This window comes from Neopsephotus bourkii, unplaced genomic scaffold (genome assembly GCF_033783945.1).
Source record: "Neopsephotus bourkii isolate Nb327-2 ecotype Australia unplaced genomic scaffold, CSIRO-AGI_Nbou_v1 NB_53, whole genome shotgun sequence".
NCBI lineage: Eukaryota > Metazoa > Chordata > Aves > Psittaciformes > Psittacidae > Neopsephotus > Neopsephotus bourkii.
This window is the reverse complement of record NW_026900570.1, coordinates 14,397,665-14,417,850: the sequence shown is the minus strand read 5'-3', so window position 1 is coordinate 14,417,850 and position 20,186 is coordinate 14,397,665. Positions and strand designations below refer to the sequence as shown.

At 37.4% G+C, this 20,186-nt stretch overlaps 1 protein-coding gene and 1 long non-coding RNA gene across 4 annotated transcripts in view; both read right to left on the bottom strand.

Moving 5' to 3' along the window:
* The window catches only part of LOC133211531 (uncharacterized), a 44,903-nt gene extending 29,658 nt beyond the window's left edge, over positions 1-15,245 (bottom strand). Inside the window, exons 1-3 of one of the 2 annotated variants that reach the window (XR_009725221.1) lie at positions 14,504-15,245; positions 14,040-14,345; positions 11,923-12,498 (exon numbers count right to left, since the gene is read on the bottom strand). This is a non-coding gene — a long non-coding RNA (uncharacterized LOC133211531). The remainder of the gene's footprint in view (positions 1-11,922; positions 12,499-14,039; positions 14,346-14,503) is intronic. The other variant, XR_009725218.1, reaches the window with a different exon arrangement.
* The window catches only part of NEBL (nebulette), a 253,557-nt gene that overhangs the window by 122,732 nt on the left and 110,639 nt on the right, over positions 1-20,186 (bottom strand). For both annotated transcript variants that reach the window (XM_061351952.1, XM_061351943.1), the window contains exon 4: positions 16,997-17,104. In XM_061351952.1, coding sequence (XP_061207936.1) covers positions 16,997-17,104 — 108 coding nt within the window. The remainder of the gene's footprint in view (positions 1-16,996; positions 17,105-20,186) is intronic.

Here is a 20,186-nt window from a genome sequence, read left to right as displayed (position 1 = left end):
GCAAAATTTACTGAATTAACACTGAGCCAGAAAATCCAGCAAAGAAAAAGAAAAAAAACAGTCAGCACTTAAACAACCTTGATTTCCTTTGTGCTGACTTCAGAGTATTTTTAACCAACCTGCCACAGCTACAGGTGTATGAAAGGAAAGTGTGGAAGGCATCTGTGTAGGACAGGCACAGACAAAGCACAGATGTTGGCAAAACTCTGTACAAGAATAAGACTTTCAGTATAGCAAAAAAAAAAAAATAGTTTAAAAGACTAAGGAGTCTTTATAAACCATCAATTCAATACGCAATGACTCTTCACTTCTAGATCAAAAAACTAACTTAATCATGGAAAGATATAAAAAAAAGGGGGGGGAGGGAGACTGCTTCCTGTTAGCCATGTGGCAGCAGCCTTCTTTTTAAAAAAGAACTATTATAAAAGCAAAAGGGAAACTAAACATTTTTAGTTTGTTTTTTTAATAAGCAATTTAAGATGGGATCACACTAACCAAAACAGATTAAATAAATGGTGAATGTCTATCGTGACATCAGGGTTAACTCTTGATAAGATTAAATAGCTTTTATTACAGCACTGTTATTTAACCATACAAAAATCATACTTGAAAATTCTTAATAAACAGCAAAACATCACTTTATTCACCTAAGGGCATCACTGCTTGCATTCAGAAAGCTTTTAGCTACAGGGGACTGTAAATGGCCAAGGTCATTTGGAGCCATGACTATAACATAAATAAACTCTGCTTATCAGTTAAAAATATGTCTGCTTGTCGACAAGTGAGGGTTGCACGACTGCATTTAAATAAAATGAACCATGCTTTCTAGCACCAGGTTTGATACCACTTTAGACTCTCATAATTTCAACAGTCTCGTGTCAGTGCAAGAAAACTTCTTAAAAAATATAAAATTATTACCAATGGTCTATAGTTCATTTTAGGAAAACTGTCCTAGATCAAACCAAGAGCACTAAGCACATGCTCCCTGACTTAAACTATACTGGTTCACTGAAGCATAACCCAAAAAAATGATCTGTAAAATGAACACAGAAGATGAAAGAATATAGACCCAGTTTAGCAATGAAGCACATGTGGCAAGGTAAGATCCAAAAGAGTAGTGGGATTTTCAGGTTCGCATGCAAACTGAGGGATTTCCCTTGATGCAACAACCTGCTGGCAGGGCAGGTGGAGCTGGCCACACAGATCTACCAAGATGTGTGGACTCCTGTATCCTCATGAATAAAAGTCTTTGGAACAAGTGTGCAGATTTACTGTTTCAGTAAACCAGTATGAGAATGCAATTGTGCCTCTACATTTCCTGGCATTTTTGTAATGAAACAAGATAACATTAGAGGAATCCCATCTTGAGAACCACACTTCCAGGTCTCACCTTGAAGTTGCACTTGCCTCCAGAGAAGAAATTACAGTTTGTTAGACTTGAGAGGACAAAAGGAAACTTTGCTGTGAGGGCAAACTGATTGTGACCATCTAGATTTCTTGTCTTATGCTGGGTATGAGAAGAATCTGAGACAAAGTTCAGCTTCAGTTTTATTGGTGGACTTGGAGACAAAGGGAAGGAGCAGGATCCAAATACCAGATCTCAGCAGTAAAAGATATGGCAGACTGGGAGATCTGGAGCTATGATTCTTCACACATTAAACTGGAAGCCTCCTTGTTTTGCACATACAAATGCAGCATATAAAGTTACAACTGACATTTCAAATCCAAGTGTCTGTTCAGCTTATGAATCCCCACCAATTTAACTGTTTATCCAGTAGGACTTCAAGGTTGATTGGAACACTATTTCCCTCTAAAACTGAGAACTTTCATGTGATTTCCACAAAATACTGTAAAAAAAATTATTTAAGGCATCACATACACAGGTGCAAGACCCACGTTCACATATTCCAGTCAAAATAGAGATGCAGATCTGAATTCTGCTTTGGCCCAATGCAACTGTGTGTTTACTATTTTGATTTCTGTCCTTCCCATTCTCCTCTTTCCTGCCTCCTCCAACATTTTATGAAAAATAGGCCTGCAAAGTGTAACTTTCCCAATGGCAGGGGTACATCGGCAGCACAGAGATATAGAAACATAGATCTGAAATGAGTGCCCCAAACAATAGACTAACACAATATTCTGAGCACAGAAAAAGAATTGCAAATGTTTCTGTTATGAACAACTTTGAAAGGCTCCGTGTTGCAGCAAAGGCCTTTGTAAACTTTCAAGATCTTTCAAAGTAAAAAATATCCAGGAAACCCTTATTGCAACAGGTCAAACAAAAGAACTGCATCCACACCTACAATTATATGGTCATCAGTACAATTATTGATAACGACAGTAAGAATTTTAGCAAGGTCTAACACTTTTAAGTTTTCTACTGTTTCACACATTCACATCAAGCAAGGAAATACGATTACCTGAACTTTATAAAAAGCTGCATGAAACCAACAGACAAGGAATTTCTCAATGCCTGCATTCCCATATGATCAAATTTTTCTCAATAACCTTTTTTCTAATCTTTTATCAAGTAAAGGACTATAACTCCTTGTGATGAAAGCTTTCCATTGGTACTTTCTATATTCTCCTAGATGAGGCATGCCTGTCACTATTTAGGAAATTCACTACGTAGCCACTGAAATCCTGCACTGCCTAAAATATATGCCTGTCACTTAAGTTCAAAAAAAAAAGTCTGCATTTAACTTACTTTAAAAACCTTATCAGTCCACCTTGCAAAGTGGGAAAGCAGGAGACAGTGCTGCTGGACTTCTTTGGGTCTTTTTAGCACAAACATCTCTGAAAAAGAGCTTTAATCTTACTGATGAATCACCACAAATGCAATCAAAATCAGAGAAAATTAGAACAATTCAACAGAGAGTCAGCAAGTAGCTGAAATTTCCTTGCTCTATTCTTGAAAACCTGTCTATTTCAGCACATTTATACTCCAATAACAAAAAGCTGAGCTCCCCAAACTTCCTCTAGTCAAACAAGCTTTACAGAATGCCTACTTTCCAGAAATTTTAAGCAGAAGTGGTTTAAATAAAGATGTGAAAGTGGAGTGGCCTGGCTGGACACTCCTCCTCCTAAGAACAGTATCATCTGGGTGTTGTCTTAATATAAAAAGGTTAATTGTGATATTTTACAGCATTTTAATTCTATCAAAATCCTTACTGCAGATTAACTCACATCAGGAAACATACTTCTGCCTGAATAATCTTTCATGTTTGGAGAATGCATAGAACTACTCTGCAAACACAACTTGCCACTGCCCTAGGTGTGATTTTTGTGACTCCACTGAAGAAAACCTTACAGAAAGCTTTTAGAATGACCCTGGAGTAAGCAACCTCTTGCTCAAACTAATACTATAAACCTGTAAAGGAAGTGGTAGCTCCCTAGATATTTGAGATTTCAGGGGTCAAAGCAACAAATTTAAATGACTCTTGGAAATAGATGGATGTATTATACACAGAGACCATAGAGTATTATGTATTCCTAAATTCCACATCAAACTCTGGAATCTCCTAGAGTTCACTTCTTGCTCATTAATTGTTCTCCAAAAAACTTAAGCTTCATATGAAACCTCCAGCAGACGAAGTTATGAAATAACCTTCAAAAAGAATGTGTTAAAGCCCTGATTAGGTTAATCTGGAGTTTGACATATGTTTTGAGAAGTTTCTATGATATGTTTCTCTGCAAGAGAGAGGACTAGAGCTGATGGCTCAAGACACCCCTCTTGTACTCCTTCATAAGTTTCCAAGTTAACACTAACAAAATTTGCACATGTAACTTACAAGAACCAGTAGTCATCGTATCCAGCTGTTCTATTATTTTCATTGTAACTTTTACCATTTCTGCAAAGGCTTTCAGCACCATTATCCCCATTTAGTAAAAAGGGAAAGACAAGTGATATAGCTTGCCAGGAGCAATGAAGAATGTCATTGGCAAGGTTAGGAATTAAAGGGCAGACCTCCTGAATCCAGGTGCAATGAGCCGTAGTGCCCCATCTCAGTACAAACCAACAATGGTCGATCCATACATTCAACTGTGTCTAAGAGAAATTGTCTGACAAAGAAGAAATATGTAAGGCAACACCTAGGTAGACACTGAAGGCCAAAAATCTCAAGGCATTCAAGATCAGGTTCAAAACATGCATGACAAGGTTTCTTTGAGGAAGTGCTGATGACAGCTGAGGACCTGATTCAGTGGCCCATGCAACACTGTGTTCCTAACTGGAGTGAGTCAAAGTGCTCATTCAACAGGAAATGCTTCCTGAAAACCCTGTCTTCTGTCCAGCCAGTGCTTGGAAACTGTAGAGAAATAAGACCAAGCAAACGGTCCCATTTCTGTACAGGACACAACTCAGAACAGAAACCAAACACAGAGCAGGATACGCAGGTGAATGAATGCCAGACCCACAGGATACGTTTTAACAACCAGCTTTATTAGTTTAACAGAGAGGGACTGTGTGCCTCAGCTCTCAAACCTCTCATTTTATTTGGAGCTGGTGTCAGGAAAGGTCGTGTTGCAAAATATAAACAAATTGCTAACATGGAGCAGATTTCCTTGGATTGCCCAAGTTCCTCAAGCTGTTCTGGACCACAGGAATATCTTTTCCTACAGATGCAAGCCTACCCGCTAACTCCTATGTCACATTTATACTTGTGGGCTATACTCAATTCCCAAGTCTCATTTATACATCTGGCATATATTTATACACTGCTCCCAGAGCAACAGCAACAGCAACAGCATATCTACGTTTCTGGCTACCTGCCTTCCCTCCTGTATCACACAGAGACACACAGACGCACACACACAGAGGGACTGTGTGCCTATTTTCTGCCATTTCAGGCTCAAAAATCATGGTAAAAGTCAGTTCCACATCTGACACAGTATGCCATCCCCAAAAGTTCAGACCGAGTATATCAGATGTGATAGCTCCAAAGTTATCTTAGTTATCTACCATTAACATTTTGAGGCTCCATCAATTGCATCCTGGCTCACTAGTTAGGCACCAAGCTTGCCAGTCAGGGGTCTCTGACCAGGCTAATTCTGCATGTGGCAATAACCACCTAATCAATCCATGTCTTTCTAAGGCCTAATGGAGCACCTGCACATCCAGACATGAATCTTCCTCCTGACATTCTCCACAAACATAAATTACAAGTTTAGTGCACACACCAGACAAGTCTCAGTGACCCCTTGACAGGGCAAACAGGGGTCATGCAACAATCTGATTTTCAGCACCCACTATTTCCACCCTTCTGCTTTCTGAATTTTAAAGCCTGTAGTTAGTATCACTCTCCAGTCTCACAGGAACGCAGCTTTGAAGCTGGTTCTTAAGCCAATTTGTTTCCATTAGCCACTACTGCAGCACAATAGGAGCAAATCTCTAGAATGAAATAGTTCTGAGGACATAAAGTCCACATTTTAAAGCAGGGGGAATAGCTATGGTCTAGCTCTACTCTGGTCCAATGGACTGGATACATTTTGGAAATTGGAGTACATCATTCAGTGTAGTTTCATCTGAAACGAATCCACTTTGTATGCTCCAAGACAGTCCTACAATGCCAAGTAAAGCGATTTAGGATGATCAGGAGATTCACTTGAAAACCACTAAAATGCTAGTGGGGCTAAAATCATCTTACTCTTGACTAATACCTGGTCTGTCAATTGACACAGCCATTCAAGGAGACTTGCATGTACGCAAGGAATAGCTGTCATATTTCAGTTACTTCGCACCTCAGCAACCTCTTTAAAAATTTCCTATTCAAGGCTCAAGAAAGGCTTTCTGGTTTGTAACAGAAAGGACAATCAGGAAAACAATCAGATACCATGTATGAAGCCTGTTGATATCAAAGAGGATCTAGGGTCAGTTCTACAATTTGTAATCCTTTTTAACTTTACCTTTGTAAATTCAACCAGGCTATGTACAACCAGGCTATGTACAACCAAGGAAGCAATGGGTTGGTCAGTGCCTTATACAGATGAGCCACAGCTGCAGCTAGAAACAGCACAAGGTACTAAGCTCATCAATGGACTAATTGGTCTCATTGATGACCCCATCATACAGGTAGCCGGCAATGTAGATGTGCTGGTTGCTGTTGCTTTGGGAGCAGTGTATAAATATATGCCACTGCTCAGTAATGCATGCTTAAGGAACAAACCCATGAAACACAGTCTTCCTTCTAGTTTAAATGCTGACAACATACCAGAGCCTTCTTGGCCCTATCACTGGATTTGAGTCATAAGAGTTAATTTTTCCTGGTGGATTTATCTTTCACAAGTTTGTCTAATCCATCTTTTATGTATTTTACACTTCTAGACTTCACTTCTCCTATATTAATGAGTTTCACAGTTTGATTATATACCACATATTTGTTTTTCTTCTAAGTTTATGCTTAGCTATACTTTCTGGGCATAGTTCTTGCCTTATAAGAAATAGTGCATAATCACATTCACTTTTCCAGCTCCATGCTAACTGTGACTAGAGACTAATTTTGCTTGACCTTTTTTTTCCATATTGTAAGTTCAATCCTCATTTGTGCCTTCTCTCAGTTTCTTTTCCACCCATCTTAAATACAGGCTGATCATTTAACCTTCAATCCCTCAGTATTGTTAGAGCTTTCTATAACTTCTTGCCACCACCTTTGTTGATAATTCTGCCTAATTTTCTATCACCACCAGGCTTTTCTGAGCCTTTCGTCCAGTTCATTTCTGTTGAAAAGGAACCTCACTGCTAACTGAATTTCTCAATTCAAGTCAGCATGCCAGCTATTATCTGAGCGAGAAACACACACTGCACAGAAAGGAATGCTAAACAAAAGGCAATGCCAAACAAGTGACCTCATTCCACGCCTGCTGCCCTTGCCCTGGTCATATCTACAGCTTTCCTGGCACAGGCAAACAAAACCTTTGGCTGTTCCCCTTGTGCTCACAAAACTGCAGCCAAAGGCAGCCCAGCTCACGCCAGAGTGGGTCTTCCGGCTGAGCATGCAAGAGAACATGAGAGATGAAATGGAGGCACCTTCCCAGATCCTCTGAATCTTCCATTTCCTGCCAGTGGTTGCTAAGGCAGCAGCACTACAGAGTGGCTCCAGCTCTGCAACAAAATGGTAGCCAATATCATTCAAGGTAAAAGCTGACAAAGTGCTTTTGCCTCACTAGCTAAGGAGGGAGACAGACCCCTGCTCAATATTGCTGTGCTGAGGCATAGTGTGAAGACACACAGACTTTGCCTTGATGCACACTCTAGGTCTTGCCACAGCTTCCCCATAGGCCAATCTTCCCCTTTTCCCCCAAAGACCACCTCTGCTGTGCCAAAACTCACACCAGCAACATAAATCACACATTCTGCAGTATATTTCTCCGCTTAAGGCTGGTAAAGGGCTGGACTGGCCAAACTGGGCAAGGCTTTGATTTACTCCACCATTCTCTAGTGAAGAAAGGGTGAACGCAGTATAAAACAGAAGTGCAGCAGAAGTGAAGCTCAGAAAGGCTGAACAGCCTTGAAGTTCAAAACAACCAGCTTTCAAACAACATTTTCCTTATGCTAGAGTTTACCAAGGTCCAGTATTTAGTCACAACAGGAGCTGAGGTTCAGACTCTGTTTGCTGCTTGTGGTTTGGTTAGTGAAATATTCCATATCTGCCCCTTTACACTTTGTCTTTCAGGGGGACTAAACAGGATCACTAATCACCAACTGAGAAAAGACAGGAGAGAAAGAAATTAACTTAAGGCAGATATGAAATACAAACTCTTCAGTTTTCCATTAAAATACTGTGGTTGCTAACAGTGAGACTGTTGGTGTGAGACAGAGAAAGAACCTTTCAAAAAAGTACACAAACATTTCTGTAACTAAATTATTATTTGAATAATATCAAGAGAAATACTTGTGTTGCTCTTATTGCTTCTGGGAAAAGTAAAATCCTATCCACCAAGATCTTTGTAGACAGCAGCAGAAACATCACATGCAAACTTTTGCTACTTCACCTCTTGCGTTAGGATGGTTAAAAAGTTTAACCATTATGCTTACTATAGTGCTGGCTTTGTCACAACTCATGTATCTACCAACAGGCTAAGGAAATCAGAGACATATGTGTTAACATGAAAAAAATAACTGAGTGCCACAGAGGACCAGATACCCTGCTGTCAAGGTCAGTGAAGTCTGTGAGCATCATAGGGGTAAGACATTCAAATCTTCAGGGATCAAGATTAAAGATTATATTAGCTTTAGAGGAAGCAAAGAATCTTGTTCTTCAGTAGGAGGTTTACTGCCTAAGATGCTGCCCTAGCAACTGATGCACAGTAAAAAAGCATCAGGTAAGACAAAATTAAATCTGAAATAATAAGCAGGTAATGGAAAACATAGGAAAACAAGGGAATTAGAAATCATAATTTTCTTGCAAGCATTTAACTACACAAGAATCTCTGGAGGTACTAACTCCTGCTTCACAACTTTTTAGATAATTATTTTTTCTCATTCTAAAAGCTTCATTTTAATTAGCTCCCAAGTTGAGCTACTATGAAGAGTTTTTATTTTCATTATCTTTTTACTATATGTAAAAAACAGTGGCTTCAAAAATAGGTACTCATTAAAAATAATGAGTGGTTTTGATACTGCTTAAATATATTCAAGTGATACAGGAAAAAGAAATTGTTGGGGGCTTGTCATTATTTAGTTGCTTAGTAACACAGCAGGAAAAAACGTGTTTAAATATCAGAAAACTTAAAAGTTGATTCAGTCTTGAAGTCACTAGTGTTTAAAGAGACACAAGTCCTTAGTCAGATGACAGGTAGGTGCTTACAACAGTTGCCACAAAACTCATTTTGTAGTTTTCTTCATTACAGCTTGGAATTTTTCATGCCATAAACTACAGTAGAAAGAGACATGTGCAATACAGTCAACACTGCAGCAAAATGTGTAAATAGCATAACTGTCAATTTATTGCTCACATTTACATAGCTGTTTAGCCTACAGTTAGGATGTTCAGAGTTTTAAACAAGTACCTATTGACCCAGACATTTATTCCTGTAACACATGCACCTGTTGACAAGATACAGTAATTACTGTGGATTAAAAATGAAGTCCATGAAATGGTATGTTGCATATTTGAATATTATGTAGTATTTTCTTAAATTACTGATGTCTTTCATATAAGCCTTGCCTTGCAATATGAGTATTACACCATAAATAGAAGATGAAACAAGCAGAAATTTCATTTCATACCTCCTAATGAGATATTTCTATTTCATTATTATTTTAACCAGAAAAAGCCCAAGAGGTATTGGACATTTTGATCATTGAGAAACAGCATTTTTAATTGATTTAAAGTGTATCTCACGGAAAGTAACAATCAGCGCAAATGCAGGTTTAATCAAATAGGGGTTCAACTTAAAATTTACCAATGCCAGTAACATAATTAAATAAAATGCCTTTGATTTTGGAGTTCAATTACACTGTTTTAATGCATCACAAACAAATGTTTTAACTATTTCTCTGTAATGCTCAGCTTTGTTGCTGTTTTCTAAAGAAAAGCATGATAGGACATCTCTATCAAAATATTTAGGTTATCACTTGATTCGATTCCACTTAAAGTGTACAGTTTTGCAACCAGTTTACAATTAGCACTCATTTCTCAGGCATGAGTTGACCCACTTACACAATGTGGTAAATCCATGCCTTTTAGGATTTTTCTGGATGGCTTATTTTGCATCCCCCACACAACTCCTTTTGTCAATATAGCAAGCAAGGTTAAAGCCATCCTGTCAAACTTATTTATTTAAATTAGAATCAGAAAGACTACACTATTCCCTGTGGAACTTTACTGAAAACTTTGAAACTTTGAGATGTATTTTAACATCAGAAAGACTCTATAACTTTTGTAATCAACTAATTTCAAAAGAAAGCAGTGATATGGAAAGAAACAATACTTACAGCAATTTCTTCTACAAACTTATAAAAAAGGCTTCTGAAATCCTAGAAAAAATGTAAGAAACCACAATAATGTGTATCATATAATTTGCTTAAAAAAAAAGAGAGAAAAGATTTTTTTTCTAAACAATCCTATAGAATAAAGCCAGATGGAATAAAACCTTTTAAGAGGCAGACATGTAGGCGTCACATCTGCTTGCTTTGACTACCAGAGATCCACTTAACCTAAAATATTTCCCCCTACAACTCTGAGGACAGCTTCAGCTTCACATTTGTGATGATTCCTTCGAGATCACCTACCCATCCTCACTGTGGGGCTGCTGAAAGAGAGACTTCCCTAAGCAGAAATTGTCCCAAGGTCAAGTGTCATTCAAGTCCAAACAGACTTGTGTCTGACAGACAAGTACTTCCATTTTACGCAATTTGCTGATGTGGTGTTTCTCTCACACATTAGTAGCTTACCAGAACTTCAGTATAGATTTGGGGTTAGTGTTTCAATGAACTTGCCCAAATGCCTATGTGAATTTGCACATTTAAATGCTATTGTGGGCACTATGGGATATAACAGCTCAAACAACTCACTAACACCCATTATAAATCTCTATTTTTAATGTTAGCAGTTCTTCCAAATGCAGTTGCTTCTCTTGGGCAGGGGGTTGTTTTCCAGCTTCTAAATGATAAATTGTTTCTGTTCTTTCTAGTGAAGAGTTATGCATCTTTCCACCTGTGTTACAATAAAAGTAGTCTCATATGTCACGGATAGTCTCTAATGCTTTTCTACTCTGTACCAGGAAGCTGATCTTGGGCAGATGAAGAATATCACCATGTTAGGAACATCTGTTCTACTACCCCCACAGAATATGACCTAATGTGACTGACTTTTCTAATGCTGCAAATTGAAAGTTCACCTGCTCAGTATTTTTCAATTCCAACCATACTGACAGATTCATATGTAATAATTGTAATGAATATTTGACATTCCAAAAAGTATCCATCTTAGGGTCTAAAACTACTATTTCTTCCCACACACTGGGAAATACTGTCATGTATTTCAGAAGGATTAAGAAAGGAAAACCAACAAAGAAAGGAAGAAGTGAGCAAAGCAGAATGCCATTAAATAAATTAAGACTTTTTACTGAAAGTGTAGATAAAGAATTTATATACACAGGAGCTAATTTAATACTGTCTTTTTCTAACTTTGCATAAAACTTTGATGACCATTAAGAAAGCTTTTCTTTTTTAAGTGGAATGCACACTGAGGTTTGAAATGCATTCTCGAGGATAACCAGTTGCTCACTTACCATAAGGCAGAATTACTTCTGCTTATTCAAAACGAGAAGCCAAAAACATCAACACAGAAATATTAGAAAGTCAAAGGACCTGGAGCTTCTCAGAATTTCAATTTGCATATATCTATCCAAATGAAGATTTCTAGTAAATCCGGAAAGGTTGGACATGACTGTGCATGTATGCTCACTGCACAGGAGCACAGCAGCAACTCCACCTTCTCGCAGAGATATGCCTGTATTAGGAAACAGAATGACAAATTAAACCTAGCTTCCAGCCAGGAAAAAATATGTGTTGAACGCAACTGGTAGATGCTCAATCATGAGTTACATACAGCATATCTGAAATGCAATTGTGTGGAATTAAACCTGCAGCATACCAAATTATGAATAGCTCTTGGAGTTGTAGTTCATGTTAAACTGCCAGAGGAACCAACAGGAGCAGAAGGCTATTGGATAGCATGGCGCACCAAGCCTTCCATGCCTATTGGCGCTTCATACACTAGTCAGCAAGTGCTATTCTGTCTATGTTAGTAGACACCATCATCATATATGACTAGAAGCATATTTTCCAAATGAAACAGCAACCAAAAAATCATGCTTAGGAATATAAAGACAGTGAGATAAAGCGTAAATCACTTCAGAAGCAGTAAAAAACAAACCATTGCCTATAAGCTGTTTTTGTGCGTGACTTAACATGCTTACCCAGTCCCTTCGTTGATGTGCCATGGTTGGTTTTGTGAAATGCAGATCCTGATGATGTTGTCAATTTTTCTTGTTTCATTACATGCTATTCTTCCCCTTCACTTGGATTCGGTGAATGGAAAAAAGCCCTTAGAGACGAGTATCTGCAGGCTGTATGCTGTGAATCCTACAAATGGAGCTCTGGGCCTTGTTGTTAACATCTTCTGCCAATTTTCTCTACAATCTGTTTCGGCAATTTAAAAGACCGTTTTATATTTGAGCAAGTAAACAGGTTGAACAACTGAGTCAATAGCTTCTAAATATGGAGCCATAGCTCAATGTCTGCTAGGGACAGTTTCTAATTTTAGATGTGCAGATGTGCTCAAGTACAGAAGAAAAGTTGTTAGCTTCCTCCTTTAGTTGCTACATGAAGACATATTAATATCACGTCTGAAGTAGTATCCAATTCCTTATCATTTGTTTCTTTCTCCAGAAAGCAGGTTTTTAGTTAATTCAAATTATGACGGAATTCCTGTCCTCTGCTGCTTCCCCTGGAGTTGTATAAATTTAACTGGAGGTAAAATGTGACCCTTGATACTTAAAAAAATATATATAAAAAAATTAAAAGAATAAAAAAGAAAAACATGATCCATATTTCATTAAAGGCAATGAGTACATAGCCTTTCTCATTCAAATTCACGTACAATGTTTTTGAGAATGTTACAAGATTTTCCTGCTCTCTTGCTCTCTCTCTGCATCCAATACAGGTTCCTGATATATGGGGGAGAGATGAACACACACACACATATACACAGAGCCCCTTAAGGTGATTCAGTGACCTCTTCTTTACCAACCCCACTGTCCTTTCTAAATTTTTCACCAAAATAGGATACCTTGGAAATGTGCTTTATAAACCAATTTAATCTGTATTCTTATTTTCCTTTATTTACCTTCAGCTATAGCTGTCTTTTTGCATACAATCCAAACCTCCAGGGTAACAAGTCACATACATATAAATGAACTGCATGACTCCATTTTGCTAGCCCTCAAAGAGAAGAAGGGCACAGATGTGCACTACTTCTTGCTCCCACATGACTTACGTTCGTAACAGCATGAATATGGGAGTGAGAAATACTTACATGGGCTCTCAGTGTAATAAGGGCAGCCACTGTGAAAGCTTCCATGCACCCTTCCAGCCATACAACCAAGCCAGCAACCTCTAACATGGAAGCACTGGTCTTTATCTTAATGAAAGCTTCTCACTCCATCAATTTGTATGGACACCTGTTTTGCTTTATACTTAGCAGACATTTACCAGGAACAGATTTAAGAAAGAGCAACTTATTTCACATAGGATAAAACATACTTCAAGCCATATATCTGGACCTAAAAGTGAAGTGGCAGTACGCTGCAGCTCGTTGCTGCAAACTGCTGAAAGTGTTCCATTTCCCCAAAGGAAATATTATTAGACTGAGTTCCCAGCTCTTCATTTAGCCATGTGTTATGATATTTATTGATAGATAGATAAATAAATAGACCTTTTCCAACTTCTTTAATTATTCTGTTCCTTTTGCCACCTTAACTTTTTCCTTGCAAAATCAGCTTACAGTTAGCTTATAAGCAAAATCACCTATAAAATTATGTGGTATTTTTTTCATTTTGATAATTTATGCATTCATAAAGAAAATCCTCTCAAAGTTCAAAGTAGACAGAAAAGACTACAAGGTCCTTTAACAAAATTAGCACAGTTCTCTGTGTAAACAATATAGATTTTGTGTGTATTAAGTACATATTCAGTGCCAAGAAAACAGTGACATCTGCAGCAGAAGTGATGGGAATTTTATACTTTATTTTATATTTGGAATAACTGAAAAAATACTAGTAAACTTTTATCATACTTACCAACATACATTCTTTTTATAAAAATTATAAATATTCTCACACATATTAATTTGTAAAAATTACTTAAACTTTAAAATGCCTGCTTGGGCACGCAAAAGGTGCTAAAAATCCTTCAAACTCATCAGCAAAAAAAGCTGTCTAGTTTATGCAGCCATCCCTACATTAATCTAAACTAGCAAGCTAGTATGTGTGGTTTACACCTTTTAAGCTAACTAAATGGTAAGAAGCTGTAATACTTGTAGTTTGGGGCAGCTGAACCTGCATGTCCTGGAGAGGCTTTATGATACTTCCTAACAAGCCTGTTGTACATCTGCAGAACTAAGCTTTTAGGCACTGGGATAAATTTCATTCTTTTCTAAGAAAATCAATTCTGGTCCTGATACATCCATCGAAGCAGAAATAAATTCCACAGAGTTGGTCTAGTGTTCAGGACTGCTGGTGGCAAAACAGCAACCAAAACCCAATGCACTCTCCTCCCACTCCCCTCACTCTTTTTACCTCCCAACGTTTATACTGATAGCATTCTTCAAAAAGTTGGAGGACTGCAATAATATTCATGTATGCGGTGAAACTTATCTTAGGACAAAAAGACAATATTTTACAAAGATTTCTGCTAAATAATGTTGATAATGTTATTTATGTTTAATGATGTTATTTATCTTCATCAACAACAGCTAAACATTTAACTGTGCTCACTTACCCTTTCAATGAAGTTGTTACAATTTTGTTTCAAATAGGGCTCTTTGAGAAGTTTCTAATACTTCCAGGTGAAATCAAAATAAAACTGAAAATTAAATATATATGTTAGTATTCTTCCATTTTTCTATATATGAAAAGTAAAATCATTTTAGAATTATTAAAGTGCTTACCTTTCAGTGTCTTGAAACCTTAAATAGATCCTTAGTCCACGTCTTATACTGTTTATCTGATAAATACAGAAGCTACTCTGTGTGGAATGCATTTCTATAATACCGGAGTGTTCTAATTAGATTCAAGTTGTAGACTATGTAGAATTATCTTTCTAGGATATAATGCTATAAATCAAATTATTCCTTTTGCACAAGCATAAATTAAATGCAATTGCTTTTATCATGCATGTTTTAAAATTCAATTTTAACCTTCAAGATAATTATTTCTAATAGAGTCCATGACTTGGAATCTCTATCAGCTACATCCATCAAGAAAATAAAACAATTCTGTATTGTTAAGACTGAATGGAACAACTCCGTATTATTAGGACTGGATGGAACAAATCTATATTGTTAAGACTGGGTGGTTGGGAATAAAGGGACAGGAGTGGTACATCCAACCACCAAGAAAAAAACTGGGGAGGGGGGACACACAAAAAACAAACACTTTTAACATTTAAAAATCTACTTCTGGGTCTGAAAAGGCACATAGATGTATCTGGTGCAGGATCCAGACAGTGTTATAAAATATGCAAGAAGATCTGCTAGAAGGGAAACCTCAGTGTCCCCGTCAAAAAATAGAGGTGGGAAGAAAATTCTTTCCCATTTCACAAAACTACTTGCCTGTTTTTACTTTCCCCCTTTCCCACAACAGAAAACCCAATATGCTTTGAACAAAAATTAGAGAAAATGTATGCAAGTGACCTGTGTCATACTATTCTATACTCTGATGTTGAGGATACCGGGCTTGGGAGATCTAATTAAATTTCTTGGCCATGCTAATATCCAAAACTGAGTATCATAGGCGTGCTGTAGGGTACTCCTCTCAGCTTCTCAGAAAGCAGACCCATGCAGGGGATTAAGTATTCATCAGAGCATTGCTCGTTTCATCTCCTTGATGCGTTCCAGAGCTACCCCACACAAAAGAATCACTCTTGCTTGAAGAAGCTATGTAGGTCATGAGAGGACCTAATTTAAGTTCTTGGTCTGAATAAAAAATACAGCTGATTAAAACCAGGTACTCACTGAAGTTTCCCAGATCCCAGATGGAAGTCTTAATGGCCATGCTTTTTGCCATTCTGAAGAATTCGTCTTTCTCTCTCACAGACCAGAAATTTCAGTTAGCTGCATCATTAACATAAGGTACGTGCTCTTATTCTCATCTTATCTATACAAGGGAGCATTTGCACAACTCTTAAGTTAACTGTCCTCCCCACTGACCAAGGGAACAGGAAATGAGCCCCAATTTTTCACCTCAAAGACCAGATCTGGACATCAAAATTTTAACTGATGAATGCTTCAGCAAGAATGATACATCTCCATTGCTATGATAAACTAGCATTATTCAATTACTCTCCTTTACAATAACATCTCTACCTGAAAGAATTTTCTTCCAAGTGAATAAACTCCATCATTTTCTTCTGATCATACTTACACCGGGTGGATCCGATTCCATGATGTTATTTTATTACTACAAGGAATGATAAAAACTGTTTACAAAATAATCTATGGAGACAAGTTCTTGCAGCCGAAGAAGGGATGGAAGCCAGGACAAGCTACTGATACTGCTTCTGTATCACTGCTAGCTCACACTAGCTTCTACCTATTTCACATATATCATAACTTGCACTATGTATTACCCAATATTCCATCATGCAGTAGGTTAAGCATGCTGAAGGGAATATGATATAACTAAATATCTTTTCTAGTGAAAACATAAGTCAGAAAAAGTCCCACTTTAAAAAAACACACTCTTGAAAGCATTCTGCATTCACGCTTTACAGTAATGAAGCGCATGGTTAAGTTTTGTTATTTGATGTTCTTTTCTCATCTTGGAGAACATGTATTTTCTTTTAAAACTGAGCATCAAAATATTATCTGCTTCTAGAAAACTCTGTCTTGTCAGTTATGCTAATTTTGACAGCCCCTGCTAAAAAAAGACAAACCTTTATAGTTTATATAAATTATATAGTTTACATTCAAATAGTTACAGAAGTATTCTTACTTGCTAGCAAGTCTATAAAAATAAAAGTGTCAAATCATTTTAGTATAGAAAATACTGTGAGCATACTTGGTGAAAGCTGGAGAGGTGAACACACATTGCCAATGTGCTGTACAAGTCCATGGCATAAGGTTACACACACTTCAAAATCTGCCATACACAAATCAGTCACCAAAATTAGATTCTTCACTCTCACAGACTTCATCAGAAACACCAACAAACACGCCTTTTCTTAGACACACTATTTCTCCATCTACAATCACTTTAGGTGGCAGTCACATACATTACTGATTTGTTCCTGAGTCCTTTTCAGTCTTTGTAACTCCGGCGTATCGGTCACAATACTGAACCCTCTTCCTTTGCTTTCTTCAAAGTCCCTTTTGTATTTTACCTAGAGAATAGAAAATACAGAACAGGGTTGTTTTCATTTTCCACAATGTGCCTCTAGCAATCCTTTTCCACTGTAAATAAAGCACTTGTGAAAGGCTTTCAGCCCTTAAAGGAGAAGCCTGCCTTCATCCATGAGCTAAGATAGGCAGCAACTAGACAAAATTCTGTAGTACCCAAGCAACTGCCTCCTCCAGAGTGCTATGGGTTTACCTCCACATGGACTGCAAGTGTGGGAAGATCACCATCCATAGCCTTTTCATTCTCAGAGTAGCAACCACAGAACTGTAAATGGCAATGGAGCATCAAGCAAGCACTTATTTTCACACAAAAAATAGCTATAACTAAATCTGGAAGTTTTCTAAATGCACAGCCTTGCATTTCAGCCTGTCTTTATAAGTTCCCCAGTTCAAACATAAGTTATACATTTTAAAAATGCTGCATTAAAAGAGTCTTTAGAATGTTGCAAAGTTAAACATTCATAACTTAGGCAATGGCTGCTCACTGTACAAGCTTAAGTTTATCCCTCTTGCACATACGTATTAGGATATCATCTTTAATCATGTACTTATCTATTTATTACTCTTTGGCAAGGCCCCCTGCTTTATTCTGTACACAGCAGAGGTGGTTCCATATGTGGTTGTATCCTTTTTCAGACCAAACTATTCAAATCCTATCATCAAGGCAGGGATATTAGTTTTCTCAGGAACTTTTTATAGCTCTGATCACAGTCATTAATCAATCTTTATAATGCACCCTGGAAAGTAGGAATGGCATTATCTACCTTTCTAGAATAACCTGCTAACAGAGGTGAAAAAAGCTTAATTTCCAAAAACATACACACATCTCAGGGTGTTTGCTCTCAGATTCCTAACACTTGAATATGTTCAAATTATGGACTTAAGTTACTTGTATAAATACCCAGTACTTTTGCAAATTAGTCTAGGGGATCTCAGTTTCAGCATAAAGAAACAAGATGAAATCCGCAAAACATGCAGTCACTGCTGAGCCACAGACAAAACTCTGTAGCAAAGACAGTGTTGGAACCCACATCTCTATGCGTGGGTTCAGCTACCTTATCCATAATGACTTCCTTTTACTTCCTATGTCCCCTGCTTTATTTACTACACAGGTCCAGATTTTGCAACACATGGGAGAGCAGTAGTACAAAAACAGTATTCTCCTTTAGATTACTGATAACAAGCAAACATTCAGCTTATGCACCAAACTTGTAGTTCAAGGTTGGCTTTCAAATGTTATGATGGTGATTAACAGGAAAAAGTACCCCTAGGTCACAAAAGTAAAGTTTCATAAGGCTATATAACAGTCTGTCCTGCCTATCCTAATCTTCAGTGTATATGTTTCTAAACTTTACTTTTTCTTTAAATGCAGTTTTAGTGTATATAGTTATATTGTGTACAGTTCACACATAGGCATATCATACAAATCCTTGAGACACTTCAGCACATCACTGCAGCAACAAACTACCATTTCCCCTGTGCTCCACCTTCAGTGCTAGCTGAAATTCATATACAAATGACTGCAGATTTCAAACAAGTATATTCTTTTCATGCCACCCTGAGACTAAGGAAACACCACTTCACTCAATATTTTGAGGAAAGCATGGGCTGGCGACCCATGCTTTTCTGTTCATCTCCACCAGGTTCAACCCTTCGGCACCTTTCCTTCCATTTGACCACCATTATCAGATATCATTTTGTCTCCCTCTGAGCTTCTAAACTAATCAAGTCAAATCTCCACGGCTTCTTGCTAAACCCCTTTATCTTCAAATACCTTTCTCAAATATACTTTTTCCATTGCTTATCATCTCCTTTTACTTCTACCAAATTGCTCTGTATCTTCCCACTGATTCTCAGAGGCTTCCTTAAACATACTGGGTGGACATAATATTCCAAGACTGCCTGGTGCTAAGCAAGAGGTTTTATAAGTATATATGAACTTTATTTGAAGCCATACAAAACCTTACCAAATCTGGACAGACTTCCATGGCCAAGGACACATGCCTAACACAAAAGACTCTTCCATCTCAGTAAGCTTCAACTCCTCAGCCCTAAATAAGTGAATAAAAGTTTATTCTAGTCTCAGCCTTGGAAACAGCTGTGTATTTGGCACAAAAAAATCCAAATTTGGCCTGACGCAAACAGCTGATGAGGAAATGTTCAGCCTTACTGCTTAAAGTTTACCAGAATTAAGAGCAAGGAAACACATCTCTTACAATGAGAAATGGGCTCAGCCCAGCCTCTGAGAGAGATCACCTATTGTTAGCAAGATCATTTCCTGTTATTAGCTCCAAATGTACCGGCTATTAACTTCAAATGACCTTTATTCATTTTACAAAGGAATTGAAGAAAAGAAAGGGAAACCAGTTTTAACTTCCCATTATTTTAATCCTTCAGTCAGATAAAAAGGGCTCCCACTCTCTATTAATAAATTACTTCACAGGAGTAAGGTTAGGGTTATCCCTCAGAGCAACTATTCTGAAATCATTAAAAAGTATTTTAAACATTAGCAGAGTTAATTTGTGCATTACTGGATTTTGCTATCCTATTTCCAAAAGTAGTTTTAAATTATAAAAATCACAAGGAAATGTAATGTTTCATGAAGACCACGGTTCAGTGAAATGTGGCTCACTAAATACACAAGTTATAAGTTAAAAAATAAAAGAAAAAACTCAGATTTCAGAAAATATCAAATAATAAAGATGCCATCAGTTATTTAGAATTTGGATCAAAAAAAGTCCTATTCAATATCAAGAAGGGATATTAATGGAGAGGTGAAAAAACAACTGCTGACTGATCTTCAGTTTTAGATAGTTTAAAAATTCTAATAAAAAAATGAGTTACTACAAAATCAGGGATTAAAATGCAATTTAATTGCTTTAAAATAATTTACAGTAGAAAAGACTATTCTGTATAGGAGCTGTAAACATCACTATAATGAAGGATTTAACTGCTTACCAGGTCTGTATGGGGTGGAGTTAACTTTCCTCACAGCAGCCTTACTGCTAGGCTTTGCATTTGTAGCTAAGATGGTGCTGATAACACACCAATGTTTTACACGTGGCT